The sequence below is a fragment of the Antedon mediterranea genome, chromosome 2, assembly GCF_964355755.1.
Source record: "Antedon mediterranea chromosome 2, ecAntMedi1.1, whole genome shotgun sequence".
NCBI lineage: Eukaryota > Metazoa > Echinodermata > Crinoidea > Comatulida > Antedonidae > Antedon > Antedon mediterranea.
The window spans coordinates 6,355,343-6,372,521 of NC_092671.1; the positions used below are offsets into that span (position 1 = coordinate 6,355,343).

Below are 17,179 nucleotides of genomic sequence, written 5' to 3' on the forward strand. Positions count from 1 at the left end.
TATAAATAATAACCATGCAGAAATACTGGAATAATAAGGCTTTCTGTGGGTGGGTCATGATTCCTTTCTTATAGTCTATACCGAATAAGTGTTACAAACAAACCGTAAACAATTAAATTCTTGATTAATTTATCAAAACAAAATCAACAAGGTAAGCAAAAAAAAAAAACCCCCAAACAACACCAGATCCTAAAAAAGGCGGAGTTGAAAAAATAAAGAAAGAAAGAACAATTTGAATTTGTCATTGTCATTTAAATAATCAAAATAAATAGACCTACCTTCCTCTCTAACATCGATATACAAATCATAACGTAAATCTGAATAATAATGATAATTAAATTCGTCTTCAATTTCGTTCCTATTGCAAAAGGTACATACCAGAGGGAAAGGTTCGGGTATGGCACCCTTTTTTATTTGAGCGCACCTCGACATTGAATAGTCGACAATGATTTCAGTGACAAACGCGAAATTGTTCATAAAACTGGTCATTGAGCGTTCCTTTTTAACTGAGAGGCACTACGCGTATTTGGTTTTGTCCAGACGTAACCTTGATAACAAAAATTAAGTAGAGAATTTAAATAATAAAATTAAGTAAGCAAAACGCTCTCAAACGGACATTTATAAAATACAAAAAGTGTAAGCAATGCACCTAAGCGGAAAATATTCAATTTCTTTATATTATCCCTTGGGCTTAAGTTTGAAACTTACCGCTTTCTATAAGAATGACATTGCATCACCAGACTTTCCCAGAGTTAACAAATTGCAACTGTGTGATTCTATCACAAAAGTGATATGAAATCGATAGCAGACTGAAGCCAACCACGCGGATACTGTTCATCCCGGATCATATCCGTGATAGGGTTTTCCTTTTTAGATTATTAGGAACAAAGGAGAATACGAGAGTTTTCTATTTTATATTAGCAGAATAATGACTGCGATCGTCGGCGCTTTCTTAAAACCCAAGAGTAATCGCCGACTGGAAATTAGTTAGTACTAACGATTTTCAAGATACACGTCATGTCTGATGATTTTCGGCTGTGGCTTTAATTTTTTTGGATGTCGATTGTAAGCAATAATTGCTTTATTTAAATTAGGTGAAGAGTAGGGCTGGGTTATGTGAGTTGATATAATGACAGGTCTATTATTTTACAGGAATTATACATGATGTAGGCCTATACGTACTAAAAAAGTATTAAACTCCTAATGATTGTTGTACAAGAATTGTGTAAGCCTATACATTTTATTTTTGTGCATTCTAAAAAGAAGTTAGTGGTCCATCTGATTTAACAAAAAAGAAAAATTCAGATCAAAGCTTGGAATAACAAAACATATTAGGCATCAGAAAGTCGGAAAACAAATTTGCATAAAAGAACACAGCTCTCCTACGTTCCCAATTATAGTAACAATCCCGATTGCTTATAAAGAAATACCTTGGATTTCAACTGATTGAAATAGAACAACCCCTTTGACACATCCATTTTCAGGGGACACTCCTTTCATATAAAACGAACTAGAGATTAACAATACGGTCACCCCCTCAAAGGTCAATCATGGGTCAATCCATAAGAGGACAATTTGTGGATACTCCCATGTATTACCCTAATAACAAATGGATTCTACTTTATTTATCACAACAAGTCATATATAGGACTTTAGAAGATAAACGGTACCAAATTAAACTTAATTTAAGTATGATTCATATTACCACAAGGCGTCCTGTATTCACTCGGTTACATATGACGCACACTAGTTGGTAGGCCTACTCCAATATGTATGTCACCCGTGGCACACATCTCAGATAATATTGAGAAATGATTGAAATCAAGAATACAGAAATAAGTAACAACAGGAAAAAGTGTATCTTTATGATTCATGGGAAAAGTTAAAATTGAGCAAACGAATAAAGCGAGAAAAATTACAATTTACGTAATTATTTATTTATCATTAGTCCTTTTTGCCATTGAAACTTTTTGCTTTAAATTTAGAATTCTTATAGGAATAATAAAAATCTTGTTTGGACGATTGCTGTTGAATTTCTAATGAATTTTCATTAAAGCCAAAGGGACATCAACATCTAACATACGCCCATCATTGAAGATACAATGACCTAGATCAAGCATCTTAAAGGTTTCCAGAAACACTTTTCAGTATATTTGTCAATCGTCATCTTGGTTGAAGCAGATATCAAACGTAGATTACGTATTGGGAATTGTCCGGAAAGCTATGATATGAAAAGGGTTTAAGCCAGGCTATTAAGTTCAACGAAATATGGGTTAGCATATGTGCTATTAATTTTTTCTATCTATTACCTGAATTGCCTTGTTAAAAACTCGGGAGACTTAGGGTGGGACCATCGTGGGAAACAGACCGCAATGTGAATGATGGATGACTAAGAGGAAATAGATTATTTGTATTTTATAAGACAATAACTGCTGACATCTTGTATTGTTTGGTTCTAATAAACAATAACGTTTTGACAAATGAAATTATCTTCCTTCCAATGCAACGTAATTGTAAACAAATTCTGGTAATAAAACACATTTAGCAGTTATAAATCTTTTTTGTAATCATCTAGTTGCACTCATTATCCGGATAATCATATCGAAGACGAATAGGCCTAAACGATTTGTCCACTCTTGTGGATTTACTAACATTCAGGCCTTTTTGTTAATTATAATTTTAATAAATAATAATAAATAAGTAATAAATAATAATAATTCTAATATAGGCCTAATCATACATCGTCGATTTCGTCATTATCATCATCAGCCTGACCACCAGTAATCATGTTTGTATACAACGTATCATTTTAACTAATTATAAATATATGGACATTCTGAATTAATGCCTATTTTGATAAAGTACAAAGAATGTGACGATGATATTGTTAAACCCTGGTAATTGTTACTGTATAAAGCTCTGTCTAAGAAGTGTGACGTACCCAAATATGGTAGTGATATGACATCATCATGTCCATTATAGAATAAATTTGTTGTGTAGAAATCGTTTTTAAGACTGATTGTGACTAATAGAGCATTAGTAAAATGTACTACTAGGCCTACTGTAGTTTCATTCAGGCCTAAACTAAATCAATAACCTCAAGCTTGCTTGGATCGATCTGTAAGTAAAAATGTTAGTGACATAACTACTGCATGATTTACGAGCAACAGATCTGTCAGATGTATTTCCCTGTGGTCTGATTGAATTCTCGTTAAAAGCAACGCTGCGCATGAGCAGAACAGGGTGCGCAATCACTAGAGTGTTTTAGCAGACTACAAATATATCAGATTTGATCATTATTACTGTCAGTATGAATGTTTTCGGTATTGAAGTATTTCGTGTAAATTACAAATTGTTATCGTGCGGTTGTTGTCAGCTTGTGAGAAATAGACACTTGATTTAAGTGAAAGTGGATTTAACTGTGAAAAATGGTTAATGAACGCAGGGTTGTTCTACCCGTCAGACGATGCAAATTTGGAAGTAGGCAGAACATTGTCAAACCCTACTATATTGCCGTTGTTTTATTCTTAGATATTATCCTGCGGAGCATGGCAGCTGGAGGTAAGTTCATGGATTTACTAGTAACAAATCCCAAGTAAGCCTAATACTTTTTCCCAACACTTAAGTTGGTTCTAATCACATAGAGATTATCATATTTTTTTAGAACCTATTTTCCGTTATAATTTTTTTTATATGGAACTACATCTATATGTCATTTTTTTTGTGGAATATAGTTAGAACATAGATGGTTTTATATTCAGAAATTATTTTTTAGTTTAAATGACTAACACTGCGTACTATTTTCTATAGGCCTATCTCTTTCAGTAATTATTAGTAAATACGTTACTGTATTATTTTATTGAAGTTACTTTGGTATTAGACCAATCATAAGAGTTGCAAAGCCCCTGGTATTGAATTAGACTTGCCCCAAGTACGCATTCATTGTTTTTTTTTATTTATTTGTTTTTATTTCGATTTTTGTCTGAAACGCCATATGTGCCAAAATATTTATCTTTTTACTAATATTAAGACAAAAATGCGTCTGAAACCCAGACTAGTATTGAATAGGCTTATAGGGTCAAATGTAAAGTAAAACGATAGGTAGGTCAAAGGTCGATGTATTGAGATTTTTTTTAGAAAGATTTTATAAAAATTGTTTTATTTATTCTCTTTATTTGTCGGCCTATTTTTATTTATACAGTAACTTAATATTAAAAATATTCAGTAATAAAAAAATATATGATGTATGTAACTGTTTCTATAAATTGATTGGATCGGAACGTCAATTAACGATGTGCGCTCGTGGTAAAACCAGCTAAGTACTGGCGTCATGGAGGTCGTTTTCAAGAAAAGGAAAAAAAACTGTTAATTTTGTTTTGGTAACATACGCTAAATGTTTACGGCGGCTAATTGACTGAAATGGATGTAATGACATGCAGTGATGAGAGTTATGAATATAATATGTCTCTACTACAAGATTACCATCTGCCCAACAAAACAAAACGCGCGAGAACAATGATGTACTCATACGTGACCAATCCCGTGGTTGCGTATATCGCTTGCGGAAAGTAGAATGACTGTGAGGCAAGTTGTGATATTGTTTTGACAGAATAATATGTAATAATGCTACCTTTTTGCAAATCTTGGCGAAAAATCACCATCAACCGACCCCCGACTGCGCAGACCTACGCCAACGATAAGGCAATATCATTGACTTGATTGGCCAATATTTTGGCAGTTATGTATTAGTGAGATGAAGCCAGTGGCGATAAAGCTATTATTTCTGCCAACTCCAACGGCTATTTTCATAAATAACAGGTACGCGCTGTGATGAACTTTCTTGTAATAGTGTCAAGTTTTGTTTCCTCATAGTGCTGTACAAATGCGCATCTGAGCAGTCATGTGACAAAAAAAAATTATCTGTGGGTGAACGACCCTCAGTTAAAAAAAAAGACGTTATTACACAGTAGGAGTTACGGACAATTAGAGTATGATGAGTGTAACCCTCATTTGACACGTGCTTGGGGCGCTGAAACTTTTCAAACTGAAAATACCCGTATTGTTAATATCCATATTAAGCTTTGTCTACACTATCAAAGTTTGTGTTACAAACAAATGTGATGTGCCTATATATGGACATGATGTCACATCACTACCATATTTGGGGCATATCACTACCATATTTGGGCACATCACACTTTTTTGTCACATAAAGTTTAAAAGTGTAGACAGAGCTCAAGTTAAAGTAAAAAAAAAAAAAACTAAAAATAAATAAACGAAGTTTAAATTATTTTGTCATGTTTGTTTAATCAGTGATTATGATGCTGATATAATATGCTATTGCAATTGCTACTTCATTGATTTACTATTAATTTTCATTTTTATTATCGATGCGATATGCTTTAAACATGTAATGATTTAAGTACTTATTTCATATTTACAGAAACATCAGCCCACGAAGATAGTCAAAGTAATTTGGAACTTTTTTCAATAGAAAATGTTCCTCTGTCTTTAATTGAAGAAATAGGTAGCATGTCCTGGTCGTCTGTGCTCAGTGATTATGCAGCAGAAAACGGTTCACTATACGAAGGTTAGTACGGCAGTATATACTGATAACTCTTAACCAATAGGCCTAGGCCTATACAATCCCGACACACTTTAAACCATGAGAAACAGTAAATAGTGGAAACTATTCAGCAACAAGCAAAGAGTTTTCCACAAAATGTAATCATGTCTGTGCCAAATGTTTAGGAATTTGGATTTAAATCACATACCTCAAACTGCTGTTTACAAAATGATAACTAGGGTGTTTGACTAAACTCTAAAACTAAATTAAGTTCCTTTTTAATTATTAGGGGCCTATAACGTAAATTCGATATTCTATTCTAAAGCTCTGTCTACACTGTCAAACTTTATGTGAAACTTGTGATGTGCCCACATATGGACATTAAAAAATTAAAAAAAAACATGATTCATATCACTACACTACCGTATTTGGGCATATCAGTACCATATTTGGGCACATCACATTTTTTTGTCAAACTAGTTTAATAGTGTAGACAGAGCTTTAGAATAAAATATCGAATTTACGTTATAATTATAAAGGATCTCAATTTACTGTTAGGCCTCGTACTTTTACTGCTGTTTCCAATGTGAACTAGGTTATTTTTCATTCAAAATATAACATATTATAGGCCTTTAAGTAAATTTGCAAATATTGTTTTTGTGTTGGTAGAGGTCGATCAGGATTATATGAATCTTCACTTCTCAGTTGGACCCGACTCAGGCCTTGATCTTCAACATATTCAGGATGAAGTTCTTAAGCAGGTAATGTATATATGAGCTTCGTTGTACTTAATATTGTATTTTTGACATTTCATAATTTTCAAGTCACGTTGGCCTGCAGATGACCGTCAATGTGCAGCTTGAAACAAACTCAATTGATTTAAACTAGGCTTACATTAACTTTCTACTATGTTACCACAGGCAAATATTATGCTTAACACTTTTGGTGTACGCATAAACAAAAATTTAAATGAGTGAATGAGACGATTTATTAGTGATCAATTTATAGATTCATAATTTGTTTTTGTGTATGTATTTACAGTGACGTCACTGGTATTTTTAAAATCATTATTAGATTAGTGAGTTACTTGGTAGTGACCAGTCATTCAAGTCAGTTGCCTTGATTGCGTGTACGTAAGTAATAACTATACAACTTTTAAAGGCAATCCTTAAAGATGTATGTGAACATGAAAATGAAGATTAATAGCCTAAAATCAGCCTTTAAATAGACCATTTTGCAGTTTAAAAATATTTCACTTATAAAAGCAAATGGTTAATTTTAACCAAAAAACCATTGCATAACAGAAAATTTAAATATGTTTTACTTTAAATTTAGGTAAATCATTTTTGTTTCGATTTTTGGTAAAGTGAATTGGAAAAAAAAATGTTTTAGGGGGACAATATATATCTTTAAGGGGAAAATTACTTATTATCGATTTTATCATAATTATACTTTATAATTATATTTAACATTTTTTAAACGTTACCTACTTGAACAGTGGAAGAAAGTGAACTTATGGCGTACGACATTTGTTCTGTTTTAGACAAGAAGATCTTGTAATGTATTTACAGCTGAGGTACTCTATTACATTAGACTATGAACACCAGAAAAGGGTTATCAAAACAATGTATAATGCAGTAGAGTTAGACGGCTATCTTGGTCAACTCAACGTCTTCCACCTGTACGTACAGAACACCCGAGGTAAGCCTACTGTGTAGTACTTCTAATATTTATTCCTTTAAATTTAAGTTTAGAAAACATTTGTTATTGTACTTTTTTAAATGTACGGTGTTTTTTTGTTTTTATTGTTTTTTTTAAATTATAGTGTTTAAATTTAAAGTGTTTAATTTAGTATAATAGATAATAGATGTTATATAGTTTATCATTTAAATTGGAGGTTCTTTGGTATAAAACATCATCGTGATACGTTTAGCACGATAAGGAGAAATTGTTCATTTAGGATTCAATCTCCTTAATTTAATCTAATAATAATGTTATTATGTACAAGATTTGGTTTAACTAGAATAGGCCTAATTACTTTTCTTCACCGTTCTCTCACGAGATCATGTGGGGTGATTAAGCTGATATTTGATACGATCACGTTCACATAATAGCTGGTTTGATCAAGAAGTCGGTAAAAACATAATGAATGGTAAAGCAATTCAGCCATTACAAAATAATGATCACGCGTGCGCGCGCATACAAACGCATTGTGATACGTACCAGTTTTTCTGATCTAAGTTATCATTGAATATCTTTATATTACAGGATTTTATATACGTATTGATGACGTCTGTGACTTTGAAGGATGTCAGAGTGGAATTACGTGTGTCCCTACAGAAAATCAGTGTACTTGGAATTGTTCGTTAAACATCGGATACTGTCCTGAGAATTCACAGTGTATTGATAAACAGACGAATGGCTTTATATGCAGGTATTTTGTTTCATTATGTCATTATGTGTTGCCGAGTAGCCGAGTGGTTAGGACACTTTACAGTCCACTCAAATGTCATGTAAATGGTTGAGGCTTAGTACAATGAGCCCCTACGTTCAGAATGAACATGGGACTCTTTACCTTTATGTCATCATAGAGGTAGACTACTATATGTTTGGTGTCCAATCCATGACACTACGATATCATCAACGACCATGGTGATAATGTAGATTGTTAAATATATAATAATACATTTATTTTTGTTTTAGATGTGACCACGATACGAAACATAGTAGATGTGAGAATACGACTCAACCTATACCAACATCTGTCGGTACGTTAACATTTACAAATTGAATGTATAAGTATCATTATCGTAAATGAAATATCTTGAGAAAAAGATCAGGTAAATTATGTACGAGTAGGCCTATTTACTAAACAAGCTATGCGCTAAGTCAACCCATTAAAAAAATGGCCTACATTGTTTTATGTGAATGCTGTTTGCAATTGTATTTAAATTATTCTCTCAGAATCTCCATGGACAAAAATAATATTCAGTGTTACAGGGAGTGTATTACTGTGTGTTTTAGTCGTGTGTATTACGGTAAGAGTGCTACAAATCTACTACAAAAAACAGACAGGGATGTGTAGTGGGTGAGTAAAATTAACATTTGAAATGCTAGTAACCCTCTAACCTTGACATCTGTAGGCTACTAGAGGCCAGAGTAATATCAATACTTTCGAAACAAGTAGGCGTACAACAAGAACAATTAAAATGCATTAAAACATTAGCATTGGCGTTCCCTGTTATAAAAAAAAAAAAAAAAATTTAATTTCTATAGAGGGCAGCATATATCCGGTTTAATTTTCCTTGCATCTTGATTGGTAATTTTGTTCCATTGTGACGGAAAAAGTCCTAAATGTTGTGTAAAAAATAATTACAAATCGCTTTGAATTTCTTAATTTAAAAAAAAACATGAATATTGTGCTGAATATAGTGATATATTCAACACAACTCTAAAATGTATATAGGAATGTTTTTTTTTATTTTGTATCTATTATGTTGTGTTTATTGTTTTATGTTTTTTATGTAAAAGGGTCCTGCGAAAACAGAAGTGTAAACTTCTCTATGCAGGATCCTTGCCATCATTTATGCTATGAAACTGTATTTATAAACGATGAGTAAATAAATGTGAATTGAATTGAATTGAATATATTTTAACGTAAAATAAAGATCATTTGATCTACATTTTTGTGCTCATTTTTCAACTTTCAGAAATCACGAACGAGTCATTGACTTCCAAAACAATTGTATAGCAACGACTGCTGCTAGTGAGACGGTAGGCGTTGATATATCCTGCAATCACGGAGAGTTTCAGTACCTTCTTCCAATGGAGTCAGACGTTGCAACGTTGCTTCCTACCAGCAGAAACTCTTTAACATGCGAAAATGGAGAAATCAATAACGCTTTTCTACTTGTGGACAATCATGAACATTTTTGACGTTGTGGTCACATGACGTGAATATTCCACTATTGAATATCCTCCTTGGGGGTAGCTTTGCGACGAACGATGACCTGAGAATTATGTTATATTAATTCATATTGCGCATGCGTGGAAGTTTGAACGTTGTTCCCCACTCTATTCCTGAACACATTGTTTTGTTTCTAGGTCGATTTTTAAGTTAGCAATATTTAAGATTGGTTATCTAATTTAAGGTTTGAAAAGAAATTTAGTTACATTAGTAACTTTCATGCTTTAGAGAATTGATGACTTTCGTCAAATTTAATACTAAATAATAAGTCATAGATTTTATGTATATGTATAAACGATTAAATAGTGAATTAAAAGAGATGTGACAATTGAGGGATATATACTTTTTCCTCAGCTTGATATAATTTAGTTTATAGACTGACGGAATAAAAGAAAAGTAGGGTGTTTTATAAATTATATTTATTTTATTATGAACGTGTACTATATAGTAATAAAGAATCATTACAAATCGAATGCAATTACCTTTTTATTTTTGTATGTTTATAAGTTCCATCGAATTATAGATAGGCGTTTCCAAATGTGTTTGGGTTGGGTTCATAACTTTTGAAAAAAGCAATACAATTGTGTTTAGCATTTCATTTTGCAGTTTTAAACGAATATGAATTTATAACAACATAATCGAACATTACACTAATGAAATAGACGTAATATAAATTTATATAATAATATAATAGGAGTAAGGATGTGTGTAAGTTGTAATTCTATATCGTATAGTGGTACCTTTTTGTTTTACTACTGTACATGGTATTGGCCGTTGGCCTCGTGTTAAGCTCATATCATTATATATTTATTTATTTTATCAACATCTACTACAATCTATACTGATGTTAAGTTACAGCCATTGTACATATAATACGAAGTGAGTAAAAGAAGCCACACTTTCAATTCGCTAAATGAATAGACGATAATTAAATGGTGACGTATTTAGCATCTTCTCTAATAATATACGGCTTCGTCGTTATCACAGTATAAAATAGAGAAACTGATTACTTTTTATTTCATTATCAGCATGGCAGTCGCAGACTTGGAATCGATATCGTAAGTTACAGTAGATTATTTTTACATATCATAAAACATAATATTTTTAATTCTATAACATTTTGAAAGTAGGCCTCCCTACTAATAATTGACGTAAATGAATTCCATCAGTAACCTATAGATAATTTTGTGTTGATCAATATTTTACTTAAAAAGCTGATTTACTTTTTAATATTATGTAACTTATTATACTTTTTAAACTAGTAATATTATATAATAATAAGGTTTTGGCATTTCAGGCATACCATCCCATCCCGAACCACAAGTTTTGAGTCAATACCTGAGGTAATTATTTAGTTGTAACATTGTAACGATTTTTATTTTAAACCTTTTCTAAGATAATGAACAAATTAAGAAACAATATAAATAATTAGGTGATGATATATTATTATTTTTCGAAAGTATTTAGTGTATTTAATATTGATTCTCTCTCATTTTATGTTGTTTAAATGCATGACGAAATCAAATTTTGATATAAAGTTTGCGGTACACCACGTAGTTCTAAAAAACTGTTGAGTTTCTCTCTCTTTCTCATTTCATGTTTCTCTCTCCCCCTCCTTTTATGTTTCTCTCTCTTTCTAATTTTATGTTTAAAACAAATCTTGATTAGATTATTTAAACAATTTTAAATAATGTATTAATTGTAGGTTGTTGGTACGATTGAGGGAAGATGTGACGGAGCAGCGCCTCTAACACCGAGTGGTAAAAAGAAACACATGGTTAAAATGCTTACTCTTATTCTGCTACCAATCATTGTACTGACAACGTTAGCTATCGCAGATTTCATTACAACTGTTCGACACAGTATGGACGCTACAGAAACATACAGAAACGTTCGTTTAAGTCAACAGGTAAATACAATTCTTTTATTATTTAAAATGCATTTAACTATTTTTGAAATATCTAAAACTATATTGTGCACTAAAAAATAAATAAATAGCCTAAAGAACAGTTTTAATATTAAAGGTAAGTGAAATTTAGATTTTGTATTACAGTATGTGCTGACGGAAAAAAGAGAATGTTTTATAATAATGGTAAAACACTACACTAATGATGTATGAATAATACCGTAATGAATGTTGAACAAGGCCATATGCATGGCTGCAGTCGCGTGCTCAAGTTAGTGCTTACCAACCGACCGACCAACCGACCGACCGACATAGTGAGCTGTAGAGTCGCTAAAAATCCACTAAAAAGAAAAATTAACGCCCAATAAAGAAATCATTTAATTCAGTCATGTATACGTTAATTAATTAAAATGTTATGGAAAAAATAATATGTTTATATGTTTTATGGAAAAACATTAGGTCTATTTTTATAAGAAGCATGTCACAAAATGTAATGTGGTACTGACTTTCTTGATGTAAGAGTTAAGCCTATACTGATAATCTACCAGTTTGTTATATGAAGTCATCTAAAGCTCTGTCTACACTATCAAACTAGTTTGACAAAAAGTGCCCAAATGTGGTATTGATATGCCCACATATGGTAGTGATATCACATCATCATGTCCATATATGGGCACATCACATTTTATTGGTCACATAAAGTTTGATAGTGTAGACAGAGCTTAACGCTACTGTTTCTTGTGTAGATTGGTTCCCTTGTGCATAGTTTGCAACGAGAGCGTGACATGACTGCCCTCTACATCAGTTCACTATTGGGTGAAAACGGACCGGAACGAAAGACTTTTCTGATCAACACCTATCCAACAACAGACGAAGTTCTGCAGAGTATTGATGACTGGCCAGTGGAAGGAACAACGGCACACCAGAAGTTTCATAATAAAGATGCTTTCATAAATTACCTTTTTAAATATCGCCTCACCCTGGAAAACCACAACATTACAATTTACGACGTAATCCACTTCTACACAGACACGATTCAGATTTTCATTAATTGGCTTTCTCAAAGTGTTCGAAGATCTGGAGGACAAGGTATTTGGGAAACGCTGGTTGCCTTTCAGTTTGTGATTGTTGGTATGGAGCAAATCGGCATTGAAAGAACATTAGGTGCCGTCTTCTTTACAAAAGGTGGCTTTGACCAAAGAGACTATCTTTGGTATATGAAAAAACGACAAGTCGGAGAAAGTTGTATAGGAACGTCTAAAATATACTCGCCCCTTGTAACTTCTATCTTAGATGAAAAACTGTCTTGGGTCGTCTATGATTTTCAGACAGCAATATCGAAGATGAGAAAAGAAGTTGCACAAAATAACATCAACAGACTTCCATCTTGGCAGGAGGGGACTTGGTGGTTTGAAAACATGACTATGTACATCGACACGTTGAATGAGATCCAAAGCGCAATGGCGGTGATTATTCTTTCAAGACTTGATGCGGCAGTGGAAACCGATCGAGCAGATCTTGCAATGAGCATCGGAATTTTGGTCGTTGTAATTAGTATTGGTATCGTTATAGTGAAATCAGTCGAAATTCTAACAGCCTCATGTCAAGGTTATACGCTTAAACTTGCCGAACAAACGCATTCTCTAAACCAGGAACGCAAACGTACAGATACGCTGCTGAACCAATTGCTGCCTAAATCTGTTGTGAAAAGTCTGAAATGTAATCAAAATGCCATGCCTGAAGCTTTTAGTATGGCGACCATTTTGTTTTCAGACATCGTGGAATTCACTCGGATTTGTTCCGGAAGCACTCCCATTCAAGTCGTGGACATGTTGAATACTGTCTACACAGTATTTGATAGATTTATTGGAAAGTATGATGTTTACAAAGTTGAGACCATCGGTGATGCCTACATGATTGTATCGGGTAAATATCTTATCCGTAGTAAATTATTAGCATCCATCTTTGCACCTCTAATTGGATGTCACCTCTTTTCTCATATATTACTTTTTTGCATTATATTTTCAGGAGTACCAAAGCGAAATGGAAATAAACATGGACGTGAGATTGCACTGATTGCGTTAGATCTGCTACAAAGTGTAAAAAGCGTTGTGATACCACATAAACGCGGTGTCGCTATGACTGTTCGAATCGGTATACATTCAGGTATAGATGTTTGAATTATTATACACAAGAATGGGGAGAATATTTTCAGGAGTTGAAAAAATGGCTGTCCTATTTTAACTTGGCTTGTAAGACAGTCTGAATGAAATGTGCTTCCTATTTAATAGAATCACTGAATATAATTGTTTTATAACTCTGTAATTCTCAGTGTAATACTTTTTTGTAATGTTTGTTTTTATGGTAATACAATGCAAAAAGATAAAATTAAACTTAATCGAATAGGAAATAGAGCAATTAGACTAGTAGGAGAGCACTTACCTGATGTTGAATCCTTGTATAAAGAAAATGTGTTAAAAAAAGTAAAAAGTATCATTGATGATGAAACACATCCTCTTCACAAACAATTTGCTCTCATTAATTCTGGCATAAGACTACGTGCACTTAATACCAAAACAAAACGGTTTAGGTGCTCGTTTGTACCAGGGAAGAGTTAGTAATTTAACTCTTCCCTGGTTTGTACCTAATGCTATACACTTATATAACTCCAGAGTACAAAGGTAAAATGTAACCGATAATTTTTATCTAATTTTAACAATTTTTAGCCTCTTAACTTTTTGTGTGTTTTTTTGTAAATTGTATTTTATATTTTTGTATTTTGCCAGTTTTTAAATCACATTTCTGTTTTTTAAATGGACAATAAAGTATATATGACTATGACTATATGATGACTATGACTATAATCTTTACCGTCCAATATAACTAATACTGAACGGCACGTGATCCAAAATTAACCAATCAAGTATACACTCAGTTGTGTTAGAATAATATTTATAGATAATATAGATAATATAAAAATAATGTTGATTTCATGTGTGTACGGTACAATATTTAATATCAAGAATGACAATACTATACTCTGCTGTATTTTTTAAGGTCCGGTCGTTGCTGGTATTGTTGGTTCTAAGATGCCCAGATATTGTTTGTTTGGTGATACTGTAAACATGGCTTCCCGGATGGAATCCAATGGACTTCGTAAGTACAATAACTTCATTAAGCCTATGTAAAAAACGCTTAATTAACACACAATGATCAAGTACTGTTAGTATTGAGATTTGTTAATTAAAAGATAGGAATACTACGCAACTACAAAATACAATAAACAGTGATTGGCTTGGATTTAATTAACATCGAGGTAAGCTGTAATGGTTTCTTTGAAATAGAAGATAAACTGATATTTATGATATAATATTGAATAAAATCATCTAGTTGCAAATGGTATTTTGTTTTTACTGTTATATGCTAAATCAATAAAAACTTTATTCGATTATCTGGTTGGTAAGGACGTAATGGTTAGAATATTGATGAATTATTAATCAACTGAATAATGATTGTACTTTATTTGTAGCAAATCGTATTCAAGTCAGCGAAGCGACGCACAAAATACTTTCAAATGTCGGTGGGTTTTCAATGACAAAGAGAGGAGGTATTTTGATAAAGGTAAAAGTAAACATCATTTAGGCTACCATAATAATTAACTGAAACCTTTTCCGAGGTAGTCCAGATTTACGTTGAATTTACTTTATAAGTTGGAAACTTTTATTTCGTTCTGTTGAAAGTTTTTTGTTGGATTTTAATTTCTTTCATTAACAACGAAAACATTTTATTACAAAGAGTAACTTGATTTGTATTGTTAATCTATTTTAGGGATGTGGTCTTGTTAAGACTTATTGGCTGCATGGGAAGCAACAAGATGAAGAGAGTCAAGGTGGAAAGTCTTCACAAGGCGAGTTAAATCTACCAGGACAGTGTGTAGATGATAACAATGTCTAGGCAAGTTTCTAAACCACTTTCCAGAAATTAAGCATCATCATCAACGTGTCTGCAATTTATTTTGTCCACTGGAAATAGACTTTTAAATCAAACTAACTGCAAGAAATATGTTTTATAAAGTTTTTCCTCTGTGTTATTGTTTAATTTACCTACATTAAAACACACCTGGTTTTGTAGACTATTTTAGTCTTCAAAGGTAAGCGTTGTGATTCACTGGAACTGCCACTGATCATCAGATGCCTGTGTCATCATTTACCAAAGACAGTGGTTCCCAAATATTGCCAGAAAACATTAAATAAATAGAATATATATGTTGATGAAGTATGCCTATTATATATATAATACCACATTTATATAGCGCCCTTTTCATGAGTAATCATGCTCAAAGGCGCTTTACAAGCATTATTACCCCAGTATTTTTTGGGATCAAATACGTATGGAAACATACTCCCATAATGCAGCCGGTAACCAGCGCAAAGTTGTGTCTAGATCTAACTGGGTACCCATTTATACACCTGGGTGGAGAGAGGCAACGTAAGTAAAGTATCTTGCCTACGGATACAAGCAATGCGGCGAGAGTTGGATTCGAACCTATTAATAGTATGAAGTTAATGCATACCTTAAGGCAACTATGTACTGACTATCCAGCATTCCAAACCCATAATACCAGTGTGTGGTAGGTACTTACATGATTGGTATAATAATTCTTTCGAGTGTATATCGTGGTGTCTTAATGTCAGTGATCTTTAGTGTTTCTTTGATTATTAATTTTTAATTCGATAAGTTATTTTAATAAACAATAGGCAAAGTGTCTGTCGATACAGTATTATTTATATTTAGATTGAAAGGCATGACTGATGAAATATGAAATATTGTACTATAGGTTTTTGAAGATGATAATTGATGCCATTGTAAATTATTTGGTATTTTTTGTAATTTGATGTGCATTTTATAGACCACACGTTACGTAAAACAACAAATAAACACCTTTTAATTGTTTCCACTATAAAATAATGATAACCCAATACATGTTAACACTATTTGGTAATAATTAAATGTTAAATAAAAGTTTATATTTTTCCCAATTTCAGAAAATTCCTGTACTAAAATAGTAGGCCTACAGATTTTTTTTATCGACAATTGATGACTCTTTTATTTTTTTGATATAACTTGTTACTATATCAGAATTTGACTTGCGCAGACGAACATAATGTACACTGCGCATATTACCTCAATATATTAAAAAATATAGATATATTGGCCATTTTTGAAAAAAATCCCTGTACAGGAAAATTTTCGAAAAATGACAAAATTTAGACCTTTTTATTTGTTCACAAAACTGGTTGCTATGACTCTATAAGATAATGATAACGCAACATATGCGCATATATGGCAATATTAATGCATAATAATTAAATTTTAAAAAGTCGATACATTGGCCATTTTTAAAAAAAATCCCTGTACTATAGTGCAGGGAAATTTGCAAAAAATGGCCGATTTCCGACCCTTTTATTTTTTGACATAAATGGTTACTATTGCATAATAAACATGCGCAGAGACGAATAATGGGTTCTGCGCATGTCAATTGTGCTATAGTAACCACTTTTGACATAAATGGTTACTATTGCATAATAAACATGCGCAGAGGCGAATAATGGGTTCTGCGCATGTCAATTGTGCTATAGTAACCAGTTTTATCGAAAAATAAAAAGTTCGAAAATTTGCCATTTTTTGGAAAAAATCCCTGTACAGGGAAATTTGCGGAAAATGGCCGATTTTCAACCCT

At 32.5% G+C, this 17,179-nt stretch overlaps 2 protein-coding genes across 2 annotated transcripts; both read left to right on the forward strand.

The window, feature by feature from the left end:
* The first annotated feature begins 3,289 nt into the window (after positions 1 to 3,289).
* On the forward strand, positions 3,290 to 10,003 carry LOC140039544 (uncharacterized). The gene is made up of 9 exons (XM_072085156.1): positions 3,290 to 3,561; positions 5,444 to 5,590; positions 6,236 to 6,327; positions 6,641 to 6,699; positions 7,110 to 7,267; positions 7,835 to 8,000; positions 8,270 to 8,334; positions 8,531 to 8,654; positions 9,277 to 10,003. Exons 1-9 carry the CDS (start codon positions 3,429 to 3,431, stop codon positions 9,500 to 9,502), a joined length of 1,170 nt encoding a protein of 389 aa, XP_071941257.1. The 5' UTR covers positions 3,290 to 3,428; the 3' UTR covers positions 9,503 to 10,003.
* A 559-nt stretch (positions 10,004 to 10,562) lies between these two features.
* On the forward strand, positions 10,563 to 15,393 carry LOC140039217 (uncharacterized). Its single transcript, XM_072084816.1, has 8 exons — positions 10,563 to 10,591; positions 10,831 to 10,876; positions 11,239 to 11,442; positions 12,186 to 13,365; positions 13,468 to 13,605; positions 14,497 to 14,595; positions 14,969 to 15,060; positions 15,268 to 15,393. Exons 1-8 carry the CDS (start codon positions 10,563 to 10,565, stop codon positions 15,391 to 15,393), a joined length of 1,914 nt encoding a protein of 637 aa, XP_071940917.1.
* The last annotated feature ends 1,786 nt before the right edge of the window (positions 15,394 to 17,179 follow it).

Coding starts and splice junctions, on each gene's coding strand:
- LOC140039544 (XM_072085156.1), top strand. CDS start 3,429: ATGGTTAATGAACGCAGGGTTGTTCTACCCGTCAGACGATGCAAATTT. Junction 5,591..6,235: donor AAACGGTTCACTATACGAAG/GTTAGTACGGCA, acceptor TTGTGTTGGTAG/AGGTCGATCAGGATTATATG. Junction 8,335..8,530: donor ACCTATACCAACATCTGTCG/GTACGTTAACAT, acceptor TTATTCTCTCAG/AATCTCCATGGACAAAAATA.
- LOC140039217 (XM_072084816.1), top strand. CDS start 10,563: ATGGCAGTCGCAGACTTGGAATCGATATC. Junction 10,877..11,238: donor GTTTTGAGTCAATACCTGAG/GTAATTATTTAG, acceptor TATTAATTGTAG/GTTGTTGGTACGATTGAGGG. Junction 13,366..13,467: donor TGCCTACATGATTGTATCGG/GTAAATATCTTA, acceptor TTATATTTTCAG/GAGTACCAAAGCGAAATGGA.